General features: G+C 43.0%; 1 protein-coding gene across 1 annotated transcript in view; it reads right to left on the reverse strand.

Annotated features, from left to right (window-relative positions):
* Window positions 1-1,516: 1,516 nt before the first annotated feature.
* The window catches only part of LOC140133370 (prostatic acid phosphatase-like), a 44,312-nt gene continuing 25,057 nt past the window's right edge, over window positions 1,517-20,771 (reverse strand). Inside the window, exons 6-11 of the mRNA XM_072153477.1 lie at window positions 15,678-15,776; window positions 15,024-15,156; window positions 14,734-14,819; window positions 14,057-14,163; window positions 9,738-9,916; window positions 1,517-2,467 (exon numbers count right to left, since the gene is read on the reverse strand). Coding sequence (XP_072009578.1) covers window positions 2,397-2,467; window positions 9,738-9,916; window positions 14,057-14,163; window positions 14,734-14,819; window positions 15,024-15,156; window positions 15,678-15,776 — 675 coding nt within the window. The 3' untranslated portion in view covers window positions 1,517-2,396. The remainder of the gene's footprint in view (window positions 2,468-9,737; window positions 9,917-14,056; window positions 14,164-14,733; window positions 14,820-15,023; window positions 15,157-15,677; window positions 15,777-20,771) is intronic.

Raw genomic sequence — 20,771 nt, forward strand, 5'->3', positions numbered from 1 at the left:
CGCTGGGACAGGGTAAGAAGAAGGGGAAGAGGGAAAGGGGGGAAGTGTGTGTGTGTATAGCAGAGCTGTGTGTGTGTAACTGTATGGATGATGCTGAGCTGTGTGTGTAACTGTATGGATGATGCAGTGCTGTGTGTGTAACTGTATGGATGATGCTGAGCTGTGTGTGTAACTGTATGGATGATGCAGAGCTTTTTGTGTAACTGTATGAATGATGCAGAGCTGTGTGTGTAAATGTATGGATGAAACAGCGCTGTGTGTGTAACTGTATGGATGATGGAGAGCTGTGTGTGTGTAACTGTATGGATGATGCTGAGCTGTATGTGTAACTGTATGGATGATGCAGAGCTGTGTGTGTGTAACTGTATGGATGATGCTGGGCTGTGTGTGTAACAGTATGGATGATGCAGAGCTGTGTGTGTAAATGTATGGATGATGCAGGGCTGTTTGTGTAACTGTATGGATGATGATGAGCTGTGTGTGTAACTATATGGATGATGCAGAGCTGTGTGTGTAAATGTATGGATGGAGCAGATCTGTGAGTGCTGTGCTTTAGTGCGACCAACAGGGATATTTTAATTGGTGTAAAATATATTTTTCCTTTTTTGGAAGCCTAAATCTGGGGTGCGTCCTATAGCGCCTTATAGTCTGATAAATATGGTACATAAAAAACATAGGATGAGATGTATCAGAAGTGTCTGAGAGCAATACTGTTCTATTAGTTTATGGCAACTAATCTTAGCTTTCATTTTAAACACTGTGGAAAAATGAAAGCTGTGGTCTCATTCGTTGCTATGAGCAACCCGTGCAGTCTTGCTTTCAGACACTTATGATAAATCTCCCCCATAGTTTGAGGGTGTGTGTATGTGTGGGGGCCAGAATATTAGATAAATTACCGATATACCTCTATATACTTCTATACAAATGTCAGCACCTCTTGATATGTAGTGTAAAGTTCCTTTGAACATAAACGTCCATTACCTCATCAGCTGCCTTTCCAGTCCATAAAATGATTGCAGATGGAGGATTGTGTGTTTTTAATTGTCCTTGACCAATCTAGATTCCAGGATCTTATGAATACAAGCTTAAGCGCTACATCTCCTACTCCCACATTTTCAGTTCTCCCCCCAGCAGCTCCCATCATAGTGTGCCCTCCTCCACCAGCTACCCATCATAGTGTGCCCCCCTTCAGCAGCTCCTCATCAAAATGTGCCTCTACCAGCTCCCCATCATAGTGTGCCCGCCAGCAGCTCCTCATCATAGTGTGACCCCCCTCCAGCAGCTCCCCATCACAGTGTGCCCCCAGCAGTTTCCACCATAGTGTGCCCCCCAACAGCTCCCTATCATAGCGTAACCTCCTTCAGCAGCTACCCATCATAGTGTGACCCCCTACCGCAGCTCCCCATCATAGTGTGGCCCCCACCAGCTCCACATCATAATCCCCACAGCAGTTCTCCATCATAGCGTGGTCCCCCAGCAGATCCCTATTATAGTGTACCCCCTCCAGCAGCTCCCCATCATAAAGTGCCCCCCTTCAGCAGCTCCCTTTCATAGTGATCCCCACTCCAGCAGCTCCACATCATAGTGTGCCCCCCTCCACCAGCAGCTCTGATTCTAACTGTGCTTCCCACAACAGATCCACTTTGTACTGTGCTCCTTCCAGCAGCTGCCACAGTGTGTCTCGGAGAGGAGGGGCATGGCTACATGTGGAGCGGCGCATGAGCACCGATAGAGGCAGGTGACAGCTGTGTCCCCCACATCTCCTGTTCCACTTCCTGGTCCCAATGAGTGATTCTTGTGCACGACACAGTTAGGCAAACTGGGACAAACTCCCAACCGTCCAGGATTTGCGGGACAACCCTGAAAAAAACGGGACTGTCCCACTAAATCCGGGATGGTTGGGAGCTATTCACATGTCCCTCCTGCAATCTACCAATTTTATGGACATGAATGACAGCTGATGAGGTAAAACTCTTGAACTGAAGGCTTTATGTTTCATGAAGCATAATGTAACAAGGCCACCCCCTTTAAGTGCAACATTTTTCAGTACTTTTATGCATATGAAACAATTTGCAGCATATTATTTTTTATACCAAGACATAGCATAAAGTATAAGTGATCATACCACATTTGATTCAATTTTATGTAATAATAGTAATCTTCATATAGATCCAACATATTCCACTCTACATGTTTCCCTTATTCTTTAACATTGCATTTGTGATTACATATTTTCCTCTTTCTATCTTCACGGTCCTGTTATATCAGGATAAAGCATACTATACTATATTCTGGTGACATTCTATTCAGCCATTATTTTCACCATTATTTTCTTGCTCTTTTATTCCCGCAATTATTGTACTTTCCTAGTTTAAGAAGCTTTTCCTATGGAAACTTTATAAGATCAACGAAATATGAACTGCGATACTCAGGAAGAACACTGCAATGGAGACTGCAACAACAGGACCTGAAGAATATAAAAAAAATCCATTTGTACTTTGTTAGAAAAGAAAAATCACTTATCCACATTCCTAGAGGAAACACCAGTTAAATAAAAATGAATAAACGTTCACCACAAAAACCTTCATGTTTATTTCACTGCAAGCTCCTGTATGTGAACCTGATCGGAATAAATCCTTTCCATACATAATACATTGTATTATCGACATTGTAAACACCAGCCTTCATTGTCCCCAAGCCATTGTACCGCACATAGGATTTCCCAAGATGCTATGGCCATTATTATTACAAAAAACCTCAAAGTCAGTGGTTTATGGCATTAGGTTATTATATTACTTAGTTATAAGTGACAATTCACTTAAAAGGTGGAAATAATTGTGGCACACGTCCGTTAAATTAAGTGCACCAGAAAAAAACTGGGCGCCTGCAGGTTGCGCCTGATTCATGAAGACTGTGCTCCAGTCTTAATGAAAACTATTTGCCTCACTATTAGTAAATGTGGGCCACTGTGGGTAATCAGACTAAGTTTTTTTTCAATGCGTTTAAAGCAGCATTGTGAAAACCACATACCCTTCCTTTCACAGTGCTATAAGATGCTATGGGTATCCAGAACCAGTTATTCTCTCTATGGGCTAGGGACAGTGCTTAAAATAATAAGAAAATAAAAAATTAATTCAAGAAGAAAATAATAATTTTGAAAAATGTCAGAGGTCCAGCTTGAAGAGGATGAGTTCCTACACACTAACCACTTACTAAGGCAATGGCACAGCCATGTCCTGTGGGAGCTATGTCTAGTTCATTATAATTAAATTTAGAATGTTCACTTTTGCTGTGGATAAGTGGACCCTGTTGTCATGATAACACCAACGGCAATGCTGAACATGTGCTTTGAGGGCCTGCACCTGCAAGGGCATATAGGGCATAAATGTCCAATTTTCCATCCCAGTTTGAATGATAGTGTGGACATGACTTTTGGATATGGGATGGACCCTCACTTCGTCATAATAGCTCAAAAAGGGGAACACTGTGTCCAGTATAAATAAACACAAAACATTTTATTTTGTGGTGTCAAATAGGCCACAGCTTTATTTAAATCACAAGACGAAAAGAGTTAAAGGAGGAGTTGGGTGAATTGCTAGGAATGGGATTCACCTATACTGTGAGATCCCCAGCTGCCTGACGTACAGCCCACCGGCCAGACAGCAATAAAGGGGCGGCACGCTCTGCACCGACATTCTTGCAGAGGCAGTCCACTTTAAGGGCACCAATGACCCTTGTGAAGATCCTCACTCCTGTGCTTCACCACCGTGCCCACCCCTGGATGACATTACCATTAAGACATCCTTCAGGCTGGCCACTTCCAAAGCTCAGCCTGTTCAACACCATGAGGTTTAACATCCTCTATGAGTTAAAAATTAGTCCACCTGCAACTTCCACCCAACTCCTCCACCGCCAACTCCAAAGCTCTTACAGATAGAAAGACCTGCCATTCTTTATTATTTAAAATTGACTCCCATTTTATTTATTTATCAAATATACGTTTCTATTCGTATGTTTCTTTTTTTTTTTTTTTTTAAATCACATCCATGAACATATACATTATGAATTAATGTCCAGGCAACCATAAAATCTGGCTAACCTCCGACTCACAAAGAGTCATCCCACAGCACTCAGGAGAGGAAAAACCCCCTGTGGAGGAAAACTCTAGGGAATAGAGATATGCTTGTACGCTTATCGGTGATGATGCCACCAGCTGCACTGAAAACTCGCTCAGACAACACGCTAGCGGCAGGCAAGAACCTCCAAGGCGTACAGTGCCAGTTCTTGCCACATGTCCAGCTTTGAAACCCAGTAGTTGTAGGGAGCTGTGTGATCATTTAGGACGATGGTATGGTCAGCTACGTACTCCCTCACCATTTTTCTGTAAAGATCAGCCCTACTCTGCCGAGACTGGGGACAGGTGACAGTGTCTTGCTGGGGTGAAATAAAACTGGCAAAGGCCTTGTAAAGTGTACCCCTGCCTGTGCTGGACAAGCTGCCTGCTCGCCTACTCTCCCTCGCTACTTGTCCCGCAGAAGTACGCCCTCTGCCGCTAGCGCTGTCAGAAGGGAAATACTGTTTCAGCTTGTGCACCAGGGCCTGCTGGTATTCATGCATTCTCACACTCCTTTCCTCTCCAGGGATGAGAGTGGAAAGATTTTGCTTGTACCGTGGGTCCAGGAGAGTGAATACCCAGTAATCGGTGATGGAATAAATTCTTTGAACACGAGGGTCACGGGATAGGCAGCCTAGCATGAAATCTGCCATATGCGCCAGAGTCCCAACGCGCAAGAATTCACTCCCCTCACTGGCCTGACTGTCCATTTCCTCCTCCTCCAACTCCTCTTCTTCTGCCCATACACGCTGAACAGTGAAGGACTGAGCAATGCTCCCCTCTGCTGTCTAGCCAACATTCTCCTCCTCTTCCTCCTCTACCTCCTCCGATATGCGCTGAGAAACAGACCTGAGGGTGCTTTGGCTATCAACAAGGGAACCTTCTTCCCCCGTCTCTTGTGACGAGCGCAAAGCTTCCGACTTCATGCTGACCAGAGAGTTTTTCAACAGGCCAAGCAGCGGGATGGTGAGGCTGATGATGGCGGCATCGCCACTGACCATCTGTGTTGACTCCTCAAAGTTACTCAGCACCTGACAGATATCAGACATCCACGTCCACTCCTTATTGTAGAATTGAGGAAGCTGACTGACCTGACTACCAGTTCTGGTGGAAGTTGACATCTGGCAGTCTACAATCGCTCTGCGCTGCTGGTAAACTCTGGATAAAATGGTTAATGTTGAATTCCACCTCGTGGGCACGTCGCACAACAGTCAGTGAGCGGGCAGTTGGAGGCAGCGCAGCGCTGCCCTGAGAGTGGTAGCATCTGTGCTGGACTTCCTGAAATGCACACAGATGCGGCGCACCTTCGTGAGCAAATCAGACAGATTGGGGTATGTCTTGAGGAACCGCTGAACTATGAGATTTAACACATGGGCCAGGCATGAGTTGCAGAGCCGCCACCAGGTTACGGCTGTTGTCACACACAACCATGCCTGGCTTCAGGTTCAGCGGTGCCAGCCACAGATCAGTCTGCGCCGTGATGCCCTGTAATAGCTCTTGGGCGGTGTGCCTTTTATCGCCTAGGCTCAGCAGTTTGAGCACTGCCTGCTGTCGCTTAGCGACGGCACTGCTGCTGTGCCTAGAGCTACCGACTGATGGCGCCATGCCCACGGATGGTAATTCGGAGGAGGAGGTGGAGGAGGGGTGGGAGGAGGAGGAGGCATAGTAGGCCTGAGAGACCTGGACCGAGGTAGGCCACGCAATCCTTGGCGTCGGCAGTATATGACCAGCCCCAGGGTCAGACTCGGTCCCAGCCTCCACCAAGTTAACCCAATGTGCCGTCAGCGATATATAGTGGCCCTGCCCGGCAGCACTCGTCCACGTGCCCGTGGTCAGGTGGACCTTGTCAGAAACGGCGTTGGTCAGGGCACGGATGATGTTGTCTGACACATGCTGGTGCAGGGCTGGCACGGCACATCGGGAAAAGTAGTGGCGGCTGGGGACCGAATACCGAGGGGCGGCCGCCACCATGAGGTTGCGAAAGGCCTCGGTCTCTACCAGCCTATAGGGCAGCATCTCCAGGCTGAGTAATTTGGAGATGTGGACGTTGAGGGCTTGGGCGTGTGGGTGGGTTGCACTGTATTTCCTCTTGCGCTATAGGTGTAGACAGCTGAACGCTGCACATGGAGACATTGGTGGATGCTGTGGAGGATTGTGGAGGCGAAGGTGTGGTTTTCGCATGGGAGTTGTTTGGGCCGGGGTCCTGGGCAGGGGGCTGACTAGCAGAGGCAGCAGAAGACACAGGGGAAGGAGCAGTGGTGTGCCCGGCCAGAGGTGAACAGCCCTGGTTCCATTGAGTGGGGTCTTTAGCATTCATATGCCTGCGCATACTGGTGGTGGTTAAGCTGGTAGTGGTGGAACCCCTGCTGATCCTGTTGTGGCACAGGTTGCACACCACAGTCCGTCGGTCATCCGGTGTTTCTTTAAAGAACCTCCAGACTTCTGAAAATCTAGCCCTCGCCACGGGAGCTTCACTACATGAAACATTTGGCGCTGATGCACCAGCTCTGGCCCTGCCCTTCCAACCTGTTCTCGTCGAGGACTCGCCTCCATCTCAGAAGCACTGTGTTCACCCGGCCTATCAACCTAGCTTGGGTCTGTCACCTCATCATCCTCTGATCCCTCAGTCTGCTCCCCCCTCGGACTTCCTGCCCTGACAACAACTTCACCACTGTCTGACAACCGTGTCTCCTCATCGTCCGACACCTCTTTACACACTTTTTCCACTACGTCAACAATGTCATCATCACCCACAGACTGCGACCGGTGGAAAACCTGGGCATCGGGAAAGAGCTCCGCAGCAACCAGACAAGTGGTTTGTGACTGGGAATGGTCCAGAAAACAGTTCCTCAGAGTATGCAGGTTCAAATGCCAAATTATCCTAGGAGGGGCAGACTGGGGGGAAGGAGGCTGAGGTGGAGCAGCTGGAGGAGTGTTGATTTCGGTGACATGGGTGGACTGCGTGGAAGACTGACTGGTGGACAAATGGCTAGAATCCACAACATCACCTGTTCGCACTGTTCTGGCCTCAACAGTGTTCTACCACGAGTCCCAGTAACTTGAGACATGAACCTAGGGAGTGTAGCTCTGCGGCGTTCCCCTGCTCCCTTATCAGCAGGTGGTGTCTCACCTCGCCCAGGACCACAGCCTCTGACCCCTGCAGTAGTTGGACGCCCACGCCCTCGTTCTCTACCCCTACCCTTAGCCCTCGGGTTCAACATTTTCAAAATTAAAGTGTAAACTGTAAATTTTTGTGTTTTTTTTGGTGTTTTTTTTAATTTTTGGTGGTTTTTTTTTTGTGTGTTATTTTTTTTTTACCAAAACGATCAGAAGAAATCACACAGCAACCACAGAAGATGATGATGATTGCTATGGCTAGTTTCTAACTTACACAGACAGCAAACAACAGGATTTTGTGCTGTGCCTGTGATGACTTTCAGTTTTGAAAAAAAAAAAAAAAAAATCGTCAGACTGTTCCTAATTCAATCAAACCCCTAATAAATTGTCCCACTTAGGTGTTTGAGATGGATATGTGTGTCACTAAGAGCTAAATAGAACATTCGCAAGTCTCCCTGCAAATTCGTCACAATATGGTACTAGCTGCACTACTAGTGCCAGCAAGGCCAGCCACAAGCAAATTAAAAAAAAATAAAATATATAACGCTATTGTAGCCCTAAGACGGCCTGTTGGGTTCTTGTATGGCTAGTTTCTAACCTACACTAACAGCACACAACTAGATTTTGTGCTGTGCCTGTGATGACTTTTAGTTTTGAAAAAAAAATAAAAGTAAGAAAAAAATCGTCAGACTGTGCTTATTCCATCAAACCCTTAATAAATTGTCCCACTTAGGTGTTTGAGATGGATATGTGTGTCACTAAAAGCTGAATAGAACGTTCGCAAGTCTCCCTGCAAATTCGTCACAATATGGTACCAGCTGCACTGCTAGTGCCAGCAAGGCCAGCCACAAGCAAATAAAAAAAAATATATATATAACGCTATTGTAGCCCTAAGAAGGCCTGTTGGGTTCTTGTATGGCTAGTTTCTAACCTACAATGACAGCTCACAACTGGATTTTGTGCTGTGCCTGTGACTTTGAAAAAAAAAAATGGCAGACTGTACCTAATTCAATCAAACCCCTAATAAATTGTCCCACTTAGGTGTTTGAGTTGGATATGTGTGTCACTAAGAGCTAAATAGAACGTTCGCAAGTCTCCCTGCAAATTCGTCACAATATGCTACTAGCTGCACCACTAGTGCCAGCAAGGCCAGCCACAAGCAAATAAAAAAAGGACCACATCCCTGTCCCTTAATTCCTGCTTTCTCATTTTAAAACACCTGCAGTTCTTCTCACTGCACTTCAGGAGCATATGAGTATACGGATGCAGTTATCACTGACACCGCACTTTAGGAATGAATGGATGCAGTTATCACTGACACTGCACTTTAGGAATACATGGATGCAGTTATCACTGACACTGCACTTTAGGAATAAATGGGTGCAGTTATCACTGACACTGCACTTTAGGAATAAATGGATGCAGTTATCACTGGCACTGGACTTTAGGAATACATGGCTGCAGTTATCATTGACACTGCACTTTAGGAATAGATGGATGCAGTTATAACTGACACTGCAGTTTAGGAATAGATGGATGCAGTTATAACTGACACTGCACTTTAGGAATAGATGGATGCAGTTATCACTGACACTGCACTTTAGGAATAGATGGCTGCAGTTATCACTGACACACTGCACTTTAGGAATAGATGGATGCAGTTATCACTGTCACTGCAGTTTAGGAATAGATGGATGCAGTTATAACTGACACTGCAGTTTAGGAATAGATGGATGCAGTTATAACTGACACTGCACTTTAGGAATAGATGGATGCAGTTATCACTGTCACTGCAGTTTAGGAATAGATGGATGCAGTTATAACTGACACTGCACTTTAGGAATAGATGAATGCAGTTATCACTGACACTGCACTTTAGGAATAGATGGATGCAGTTATAACTGACACTGCACTTTAGGAATAAATGAATGCAGTTAGACAATACACTTTAACAATGTATAGATGAAGTTATCCCTGTTACTGCACTTTCGGAATAAATGTACGCAGTTATCACTGACACTGCACTTTCAGAATAAACTGATGCAGTTTACCACTGTCTCTGCAATTTAGGAATAAATTGATGCTGGAAAGGGCAATAATATCTGCCCGTCTCAGCCTTTTGCCTTTAGTGCAGATCTGGGGACACTAACCTACGATGTTCAGTTTAGACCTGAATAGTGGGGTTAGGGCCTACTATATTTTCCATTATTATTTAAAAGTCCAAATAAGAAATTGATGCTTAACACTAAACATGCACATTTCCATAATACTTTTCTCTGTAGGATTCACTACTTTGGGCCTTCAAATGACAAATACTGACCAGAATACTGACCTTCTGCTGTATTATGAAGGTTTCATTGCTTTTATTTGGATATGGTTTGAATATAGAGACCCCTATATCCATAATTAGACATCTGTTTTATGATACAAACTGTATTTAGCACAGATAATGTATTCCCCCCTAAGTTACCTGATTAATGTAATAATAAACATAATGTGGTCAAACCTGAGCTTTTATTGTCATTGACTTTCGCTCCACATTCTTTCTCCCAGTCTTCGGCAATCATTGAAGATGTCAGTTCAGTAAACTTTGCCAAAGGACACGATGAACTGCAGCCTGGCAAAGTGACCAAGTATGGATCTACTGAAGAGTCATTCCGGAAGTACATTTCCACAGTATATTCCCTGGATATTTTAAACAAAAAAATTTAATGATTGTGTTCAACCAGTCAAAACTACAATGTAACTAAACTTCATGTTTTTTCCAGGGTACTTGTATTTCTCCATAAACTTTTGTGAAGTATCTACTGTTTATTGTGCATTTCTTCTGCTGTCTATCCTAAAACGTTATGAATACATTGAAAACGAGTTGTGACTAGTATTGCTATATCAATACACACTTCTATACTGTCCTATCAGAGTAGACCTTGTGACAGTGTGGGGGTATGCCAGAAAGCATTCTTTTCAAAATGACAGGTGTCAGAGGCACAATCTTTTTTTTTCTTTGGAAAAAGAACTGATTTACCTATTAGACTACTTATACCTTATATAGTAACAGTGCCCTCCAGATTCCTGCAAAGAGACCCCACCTAGCCAAACTAACATTGACAAAGCAACATCTTTCTGAGACATTTGTCAGCAGATGAATCTCTTGTCATATTATGAGTCTTTGAGTCTATATAACCATCACTTATATAGCTTTTGCTATATAAGTTTCACACCCGCAGGGTTCGTTTATACACATCGTTCAGTCTTGGTGAGTTTTTTATTCTGGCTATCTGTATGAGAATATGTTTTAAAATCTTTCAGGTCATGATTTTAATAGTTTAAGGCACTTGTCACTTACAATTGCACTTCATATTCATGGTAATTTATTGATAAATACTGCATAATCTTTTTATAATATAGTTAAGAGTCATTGTTATTTAGTATGTTTTACTCATATGTATCACTCCAATTGATTGATGTATATCATGTTTGTTTATAATTGTAAGAGAGTGGTACTGGAAATGGTCACATGACTACATTGTTGGTATTTATATGAGCAATTTTCACTTGTCACAATGCTTGAGAAAGGCTTTGTCTAAAGCCGAAACGTCGCTGTCACAACTGGTTATGGAATAAAGAGGATAGTTTCTTTGAAGTTTTTCTGGAGTGCTGCTGCATTAATGAAATGTCCACTGCAGAGCCCCGCTTTAATGAAATGTCCACAGCGGAGCCCCCCTTTAATGTGATGTCCACATCGGAGCCCCACATTAATGTAAGGTCCACAGCAATGAAATGTAAACAGCAGAGCCTTCCTTTAATGTAATGTCAACTGCTGAGTCCCACTTTAATGAAAGGTACACTTCAGAGCCCCCCTTTAAAGTAATGCGCCCTGCTGAGTCGCCCCTTTAATGTAATGTCCCCTGCAGAGTCCCCACTGTAATGTAATGTCCACTGCAATATCCCCCCTGTAATGTAATGTCCCCTGCAGAGGTCCCCCCGTAATGTAATGTCCATAGCAGGGCCCCTTAATAAAAAAAAAAAGAGCAATGCTCACCTTCGACTTCTTCTTTTCATATTATTGCACCAACAGTTTTCTCAAGATAGATGTCTTATATACAGTAGTCAACTGTACAATCAACGCCTGTCCACAGACTCAGTTACTCAGTCTGTAACTTCTAAAACATGGGCAAGACCATTCCTAAGAATGTCAGGGACAAGATCATAGACCTACACAAGGCAATTCACACGACTTATAATTAGCAGGTATCTTGTCCCCGCACTCCAGGTTGCTAATTATGCATGACCTCGCCACCTTCCTCTTCCATGCTCCCAGCTTACTCCCAGCACAGGAGAGGAAGGTGGCAAGGGCATGCATAATTAGAAGCCTGGAGTGCCGGACATCTTGTCCCTGTGCTCCGGCCTGCTAATAATGTGTCTTTTCTCTAGATGATCCCGGTGTGTCAACCTTAAAGATGACCTGCGCTGGGATCGGAATGAAGAGATGGTTTGTTTTTTGTCATTATAAATGGTTGTTTTCCGTTAAGTGGTTAAAAAGTGTCGCTTCCAATCAAGTCAATCAAGTTTTTAGTAATATGGAGAACCATTAGTGCACAATGGTAGATGGAGAATATGACTTGAGAGACCATCGCCAGACCAGCCAATCTTATCAGATAGAGAGTAAATTCACCCTGCAAACTCTATAGGAAATTTCCATTATAGCTACATTTTAATGCAACTAGAACTAAATGTTAAGTTTTAAACATTCTTATATTCATTTACAAGTGTCTCTGCCCTTCAGTGATTTATGTATCGAGAGAGAGACACAACCAATACTCGTAATTAACACAGTGAAACATGAATTTAGCATAGGTTATGTTGGGGAATGGGTAGATTCACTTTTGCTGCCTTTGGTAACCAAAGTTATTTGCGGGACACAAAATATGGTTTGTCATGTATAGAACAACTGAAATGGGAAGAATATTTTTCGGGGCTTAATTGTGATATTGAACCTCTTTGTAGTTGGATTCCATATATTTGCTATAGAATTCCAATACCATAGAATGCAATAAATGCTACAGAATAAAATCTTGATAGATATTCAATGTACAGTAGGGATTTCATAAAAACCGGTTTCATCTAGCTATGAGATCTATTATGGGTGGAATAGGTTCTCTAAATAAGAGGCTTGGGGAGTGGGTAGATTCACTTTTGTAGCCGTTGGTAACCAGATGCTTAAGTTATTTGCTTGACATAAAATATGTTTTATTATGTATAGAACAAGTAAAATGGGAAGATCATTTTTCGTGATATTAAATTTCTTTATAATTGTATTTCCCACAATTGCTATAGAATAACAATGGGGATTTAAAGAACTTTATCTTGGTAGCAGCGGAATTACTCCTCATCACCGACCACTTTATGTATAATGACAGCTTCAATTGACAAACTAAAGGAGAGGCAATGGGAGAGAAATTTTCGCCCTCAGTAGCAAACTTAAATGTAGCTTGGAAAAAGGAGAAGCTCTTTTCTTCTTATGTGCTCTGGTATGGTCACTATATGGACGAAATTAACTCTCCTGTAATTCCCATCCTTTTCATTTCCTCCTGCCATCCCAAACATACCCTAAGAGCAGTCCCTCAAGGGCAAATGTTCTGTGCTAGGAATAATTGTTCAACAACGGACGGCGTCTGACTGTCTGTCTAGGGGTATTCTAACAGGTCCTTGGAATGATCAGTAGAAACAGTGGGCATAGGGACAGAAAGAGTCTTCTTTGTATCAATAAAAATCATAACACTGGAAATGAGAATAAAACTAGTATTTGTAACATCATACAGTAAATAATATAAAAAACAAGATTGTAAAGAAATATCTCTTTTACGGAGGCAAAGTTCTATCTCACTGTCTAGGCAACACGTGTAGATTTTCAGCCAAATAAAAAAACATCCACTACCTAAGGCTCTATGTTGTCCTTGAAGTAGAGATAAAAAACAAACTTGACAGGACTTTGGGGAGAAACTTGTTTACTTTGTATTTTTTTTTTTACTTTTTTTTGTTTTACTTTACTTTTTTTTAATATTTTGAACCACACACAGATGGACTTGAACATTGAGAAAAGAAAGGGTAGCTTTTTTCGAATTTCAGTTCTGCAGATTAATGACCTTAATGTTTTCAGTTGTCATAGACACCTATAAACTCTGTGGAGAGCATTGGAGACAGTGGGGGATGGATGCAAAGTATTGCATCCCTCCCCCAGCCTTTGCTGAGCGTATGCTCTGTATAAAAACCATATAAGGACAGTAGGGAAATGAATATCCTTTTAAGCATTGCTTCTACTATGTTAAACTTGAGGCAATGTTAGAAAGGATATTCAATACCATTCCTGAGGGTGGTGGTAGTTTAGTGGAGTAAAAGCTTGTCACAAGTTCCCTGTAAAAAATGTAAAGAACTTTCTACAAAGGATTTCTAGAAGAGACTAGTGAATGGCTATGACATTATTTGACATTACTGCATTCCTGTACTGCATACTAGGCCGGTATATTGTTTTTCAAACTGAGGCGATATCGTGTTTCGATAAAGTTTCACTAGTACAAGCCCAGATGGTGAATCATTTTTTATTATTGCTGGTTGACACATGGAATGGCCTACCAGAGACCCACAGCAGCACTTCAGGACAGAGGAAAGTTGACCTTGGTGGACCAGCTAAAGTATTATGCAGTTTCTGAAAACAATTTAGGAAATGTTTGTGCAACTATTATGAAGAAAGTAAAAGTTATCTGTTACACTGAAAAAAGGAAGACCATGTCCCCCTTTACACCAACAATCGTATGTGCAACTTACCCATCATCACCTCTGTAAAGTTCAAAAATGTAACATGAAGCAAAAGGGGGGATTTTTCCATTGGAGACATTGAGAGCCATCTGGAGAGAAGCTATAGTGGTGTCATGCTACAATAAATATTGTTAAGAAAATTAGTAAAAAGCTAGGCGGCCCCTTTAAGACACATATAGGTGATCACATCACTCTTTTTTGTAATTGTAAATTTATTTTCATTTGTATCATACAATCCAAAATGTAACATTAAAGGACATCTACCACCAAGATCAAGAATTGTAAACCAAGCACACTGAAATACTGGCGTGTGCCCTCTGACAGGATTCACTCATTAAGCTTCTTATGCTCTTTTTTGTAAGAAAAAAGGCTATAAAAATTTTGCAAATGAGTCTGAGGAGTTGCAGGCTCTATTAACACCTATGAAACCCAGAGCCCCTCAGTCTCATTTGCATAATTTAAAAGCCTTTTTATGTAAAAACAAGGGCACAAGAAGCTAAAAGAACAAGACATTCTTACATAGGGTGCACACACCAGCATGTCAGTGTGCTTGGTTTACCATTCTTGATCCTGGTGCTAGATGTCTTTTAAGTTGATTTGTGTAATTTTCATCATTTTTTTACCATATCAAAGTCCAAAAACTTAAATACAGAAGCACAAAAAACACATTTTGTTTTTTTACATACCCCAGAATACATGATCAGCTTCAGATTGCCGGAGGCATTACTTGCTGCATGTGAAATATTTTTTATAATAGAACCCATAAGGACACCTACAAATGACAGAAAATACATATTAGTACAAATTGAAATCATTGTAAAAACCCCTTACACATGATTTGGAAGTATTCAGAATACATGGTCCTTATGTCATCTTGCCACTGACCACATCACAGTAAGTAAATACTGTGCTTTGCTGTACGGTACTTACATTATGTTTGAAATATAAAGCTAGATGTAAGAGGATAGTAACTTACCTCCTTGTAGCCTGGATTTCTCATGATGTTTATATACTCCAAAAAAAGTTGCCATGCCAATATCTGCTAGCTGAGACAGTTTGTTCAGGACGTCATCGGTTGCCCAGACCGGCAAAGGGTAATTGTGAATTTGCTAGAAAAAAATGGACATTTTTTATATGCAGTTTATATTAAATACAACTAATTCTTCCACATGAACAGGCAGGTGTTTTTTTTCTTCTGTATTTGACTTACACTCCAGCCTACCTTTCCTCTATAAACTTATGTAAAGAGCTATTTCTCTTTCCCTCATTTATTGTGTGATAGCAGAGAACAAGGCTCGAGACTCCCCCTGTCATATATGTGCTCACAACAACCATAGCCCAACAGTAAGCATGATGTTAATGAGCACCACTTGAGTTCCACTTGTACAGTTTTACAATTTCGCCCATTGAAGGCATCCATAAGGCCTTTGATGATAATGACTTTGACACTCCTGATCTGCGAGTATTGTTTCTATCGGTGAGGTATCCTATTTTGCTTGCATGAGCTGCATTACCACCTGCAATCATACAACTATGCCTGAGATCTCAAGGGGCGTGTAATTACTTTAAGGGGGTTCCTGCACACAGATTACCTTCAACGTCTATTGATGTAAAGCACAATTATATTTACCTCACATTGCAAAGCATCATATAATAGCCACCACCTGACACCTTCTTGCATCTCCTTGATCGAGTAACCAGTAATATTTGGTAAACTATTTATCAAGTCCTGTAAGAAATAAAAGATAACTATGATGTCGAGACATAATGGGGCACATTTACATACAAATCTGCTAGAGTTCACTAAAAGTGCATTGTCCGTGTATAATGCTGCGTGCAGCGATTCACTGAGATTGTGCGCCAGAAATCATGAATGTGTCACTTCCCCGCTCAGGCCCAACAGAGTTCACCATCTTTTTTGGGGTGCACCTTTAACATAGGGCACGCCCCCTAACTTATGTCGCATGGAAGCCAGCCCAGTTGTGCCACAAAAGGGACACTTCTTAAATACCTTTGCAAGCCGTTTTGGCCATGAAGAACGTGCACAGTCCGACTAAAGTGCACAGCGCGACCCTTAGTTAATGAGCCCCAATGTTTCAATGTACATTAAACATATATATCATCTAGAGGCGTGTAATTGATAAAACAAAACCTGTACTTTGTATGATAAGAAAGGGTCATTAAACTAAGACAGCTAATAGGAGTTGCACATTCAGACTAGACAATCTTATACTATTCCAGATGTAGCATTATTATTATTTATCTATAGAGCACCAATACTATACAATACAAGAGATAAGGATTTCATAAACACTACATTAAGACCAGAACAAATGCAAGTACAAATACAAAACTACAGTGATCATGAAACAAGTGACAAGTGTCCATGAGGGCGCACATTCTATATGCAAGGTAGATGAGGACACGAGGGGAGGGAGCAGAGCAGTGGAGTTATTGTGTGTTGTATACTGAACAGGTGGGTTTTCAGGTTACATTGATTGATTGGAAGGTGAGGGACAATCTGACAAATTTTGTTCCACAGTATGGGAGATGCATGTGTTAAGTCCTGGATACAGTTGTGATGTGTGAAGGAGAGGATGTGTGAAGGAGAAGATCCTGTGAGGAGAGGAGATTAAATGTGGGATGGTATTGGCTGATAAGTTCAGACATATGGAGAGGACAGGTTGTGGAGAGCATGGTTAGTATTTTAAATTGAATTCGCTGTGCAATGGGTAACCAGTGGAGAGACTTTCAGAGAAGAGAGGCAAAGGATAAGTGAGGAGACTGTGGGAATTATCCGGGCAGCAGCATTAAGGATGGATTAGAGAGGCGCTAGGGAGTTAGCTGGGAGACCATAGAGAAGAATGTTGCAGAAGTCAAAGCGGGAGTTGATAAGGGCATGGACCAGCTTTTTTATAGACTCTGGATTAATGTGCTATTCTTGACCAGAGGCTTAGATGGAGATGAGTAGGGGTCCCAGGAAAGAGGGACACCAACAGAGAGAGAGTGAAGTGAAGAGGTAGCATGAGAGTGATGGACAGTGAATGTCCGGTTGGAGAGGTATGAGGAGATCCAAGAGAGGCCCCGGTGAGTGATGCCAAGAGAACATAGTGGCCGAGATCTATCATTCTGTCTGTGCTGTCTGTGTTTTCTGTCCTTATCTGCACATGCATCCAATCCCTTCCCTTCCTTCCAATCCCTTCCCTTCCTTCCAATCCCTTCCCTTCCTTGGTTGAACTTGATGGACATGTGTCTTTTTTCAACCGTATAAACTATGATACTATGATACAAAGTGTCTGCTTCAGTTTTGTGTCACGGCTGCACTGTGTCCAACAGAAAAACTGTACACCTAAAGAGGTGTGGTAGTACTTAGTTGGAGTTTGCACACTACTTTAGAGAAATCTGGCCCACAGTCTGCAGCAGTAGGTCAACAGTGTCAAAGGGAGAGGACAGATGAAGAAGGAGGGAGCAGGGTAATTGTCTTGCCCTGGTAGACAGTAGGTCATTAGAGATTTTGGTCAGGGTAGTCTTTGTGAAATGATTGGATTGGAAGCCAAATTGTAGTTGATCAAAGAGGGAGTTGGAGTTGAGGTAGGAGAATAGTTCTAAATGGATATGTTGTTCCAGGAGTTTTGAAGCAAATGGTAGTAGTAGTAAGAAAGGGCATGAGATAGTTCAGTAGAGAATACTGGTCCACAGAAGGCTTCTTTAGGATGGGTGTGACAGTGGCATGTTTAAATGAAAATGGAACAATACCAGTGGATAATGAAAGGTTAAAGTACAGACACACCTACCATGAGGTGGGTTGAGACTCAGGCGGCATCTCCTGCTGGAGAAGTGGGAGCGGCATCAGATTAACTGTGCTACTAGTGTTCACTCGGTCAATCTGCCCAAACAGGCAGATTCCAGGTGTGCTGATACTTAATCTACAGTGTGGGCTACCAGGATGCTAACTAAAGGGACTTACATGTTTCTTTAGAGGAGGAACTTGGTCCGGTACTGCTACTGCGTGTGGGCCCTTTACAGTATATGTGTTGTACAGCTCACAAGATCTGTGGAGGCTGTCCTTTCCCCTTTACACTGTTCTACTGATGCTGGTCAGAGACACCTTAGGAGGAGGCTGTCAAAGGGCAATGGAAAAGTAAACAGTTTTCATCCCTGTGTGTGCTGTGTCCTCCTGTTCCTGCCTCTGGTCCCTGCCTCTAATAACCTGGATGAGGGTATAATAGGATCTGAGCCTGGGTCCAGCCTCGATGGGGCAAGTGTATCTGTGGAGTGTGTATATATGTAGGAGTGTGTTAATGTATGTTGGTATGTGTGACTATGAGGGTACATGATGTTTTGTGCATATATTATTATGTATATATACATATGAGTTTGTATATAGTAGTGTGTCATTATTTGATTATAAAATTTGCATTGTATTTGTCTCCTTTTACAGCTGTGCGCTTTCTTTTTTTTCCAACACAGTTGCATGCAACTGTTTTTGCATCCCAAAATCATCAAGGGGGTCATTTATTAAGGGCCCGATTTGCGGTTTCCCGACTTGTTACCCGAATATTTCCGATTTGCGCTGATGTTCCCTGTATTGCCCCGGGGTTTTGGCGCACGCGATCGTATTGTGGTGCATCGGCGCCGGCATGCACGCAACAGAAACCGGGGGGCGTGGCCGAACGAAAACCCGACGTATTCGGAGAAACCGCGGCCTTTAAAAAAAAAAGTGTCGCGGGACACGCACTTACCTTCACCGGCGGGCCTCGGCGGACTTCCGAGGTGGAGGTCGGAGTAACTGCCTTAGTGAATCGACGGAAGACCCGAATCCACCGCAGAGAACGCGCCGCTGGATCGCGAATGGGCCGGGTAAGTAAATCTGCCCCCAAGTGTCAACATACCCTCAAAGGTGTGAAGAGGTACACACCCAAGTAATGCAGATACACCATTGTGGTTGGACTATATTGTATGTGGATTGCTCGCCTTGGTAGGGCATTGCGTGTCGTTGTGGGAGAGTTAGATATCTCTTATAAGGTCAGCCAGTGTTAAGTCATGATCCGGACCATATTGAATCATAGGTACCAGTCCATAGGTACTGTCTGTCTAGGTCAGGGGTCTCAAACTCGCGGCCCGCGGGCCAAATGCGGCCCGCGGGACAATATTTTGCGGCCCCCACCTGGTCGCGCTGCATGGAGAGGGCTCACGGGCTGAGCCCTCTCCATAGCCGGTAAGTCTTTTCTGCATATTGCAGCAAAGGCTTACCGGTAACACCCGCGATCGGTGCTAGCACCGATCGCGGGTGCTTTCACAGCGATGGCTGCCGACAAAGCTGCCGGCAGCCTCAAAAAGATAGCGGCGCATGGGCGCCGCCATCTTACCTGGGATCACCGCTCCCCGTGACGTCATCGGGGGGCGGAGATCCGTCTCCATGGTAGCCTCAGGTCTTCCGAAGACCCGAGGCTATTTCGTTTTAACCCCTTCATTACAATGTGCTGATAGCACATTGTAATGAATGAGGAGGAAAATCTCCATATACTGCCATACTGTAGTATGGCAGTATATGATAGGATCGATCAGACAACCTAGGGTTAAAGTACCCTAGGGAGTCTGAAAAATAGTATAAATAAAAATCAAAAAAAGTTTAAAAAAAAAAAAATAATAATAAAAAAACCTAAAATTTCAAATCACCCCCCTTTCCCTAGAACTGACATAAATATAAATAAACAGTAAAAATCATAAACATATCAGGTATCGACGCGTCCGAAAATGCCCGATCTATCAAAATATGATGACGGTTTTTCAGTGCGTTTAACCCCGTTACGGAAAATAGCGCCCAAATTCGAAAATGGCACTTTTTTGCCATTTTGAAAAATATAAAAAAATCTATAAAAAGTGATCAAAAGGTTGTACAGTCCTAAAAATGATATCATTGAACATATTATCAAATTTCACAAAAAATGACAGCACCCACAGCTCTGTACACCAAAGTATGAAAAAGTTATTAGCGCCAGAATTTGGCAAAATAAAAAAAAATATTTTTGTACAGTAGGTTTTAATTTTTGTAAATGTATGAAAACATTATAAAACCTATACAAATTTGGTATCCCCTTAATCGTACCGACCCAAAAAATAAAGTAGACATGTCATTTGGGGCGCTCAGTGAAAGACGTAATATCCAAGCCCACAAGAAAATGGCGCAAATGCATTTTCATTGCATTTGGAATTTTTTTCCCGCTTCCGAGTACATGGCATGGAATATTTAAAGGAAACCTACCACTTAGTATGGCAGGGGTAAGCTGTAAGTACCGAGCACCAGCTCAGGGTGAGCTGGTGCCGGTACTTACTTTCGTTAGTGTTAAAACCGCGGTATCGCGGTTTTAACACTTTTTAAACTTTAGGGCAGAAGACACTTCGGCGCTGCGTGCGCACGATCGTGCGCGCGCCTCCATAGGAAATAGCGGAGATGTTGCGCGCGCACGGTCGCGCGCAGCGCCGAAGCCCCTTCTGCCCTAAAGTTTAAAAAGTGTTAAAACCGCGATACCGCGGTTTTAACACTAACGAAAGTAAGTACCGGCACCAGCTCACCCTGAGCTGGTGCTCGGTACTTACAGCTTACCCCTGCCATACTAAGTGGTAGGTTTCCTTTAATACCATCACTATGAAGTGCAATTTGTTACGCAGAAAACAATCCATCACACAGCTCTTTACGTGTAAAAATAAAAAAGTTATAGTT

This window comes from Engystomops pustulosus, chromosome 5, assembly GCF_040894005.1.
Source record: "Engystomops pustulosus chromosome 5, aEngPut4.maternal, whole genome shotgun sequence".
In the NCBI taxonomy this organism is placed as follows: Eukaryota; Metazoa; Chordata; class Amphibia; order Anura; family Leptodactylidae; genus Engystomops; species Engystomops pustulosus.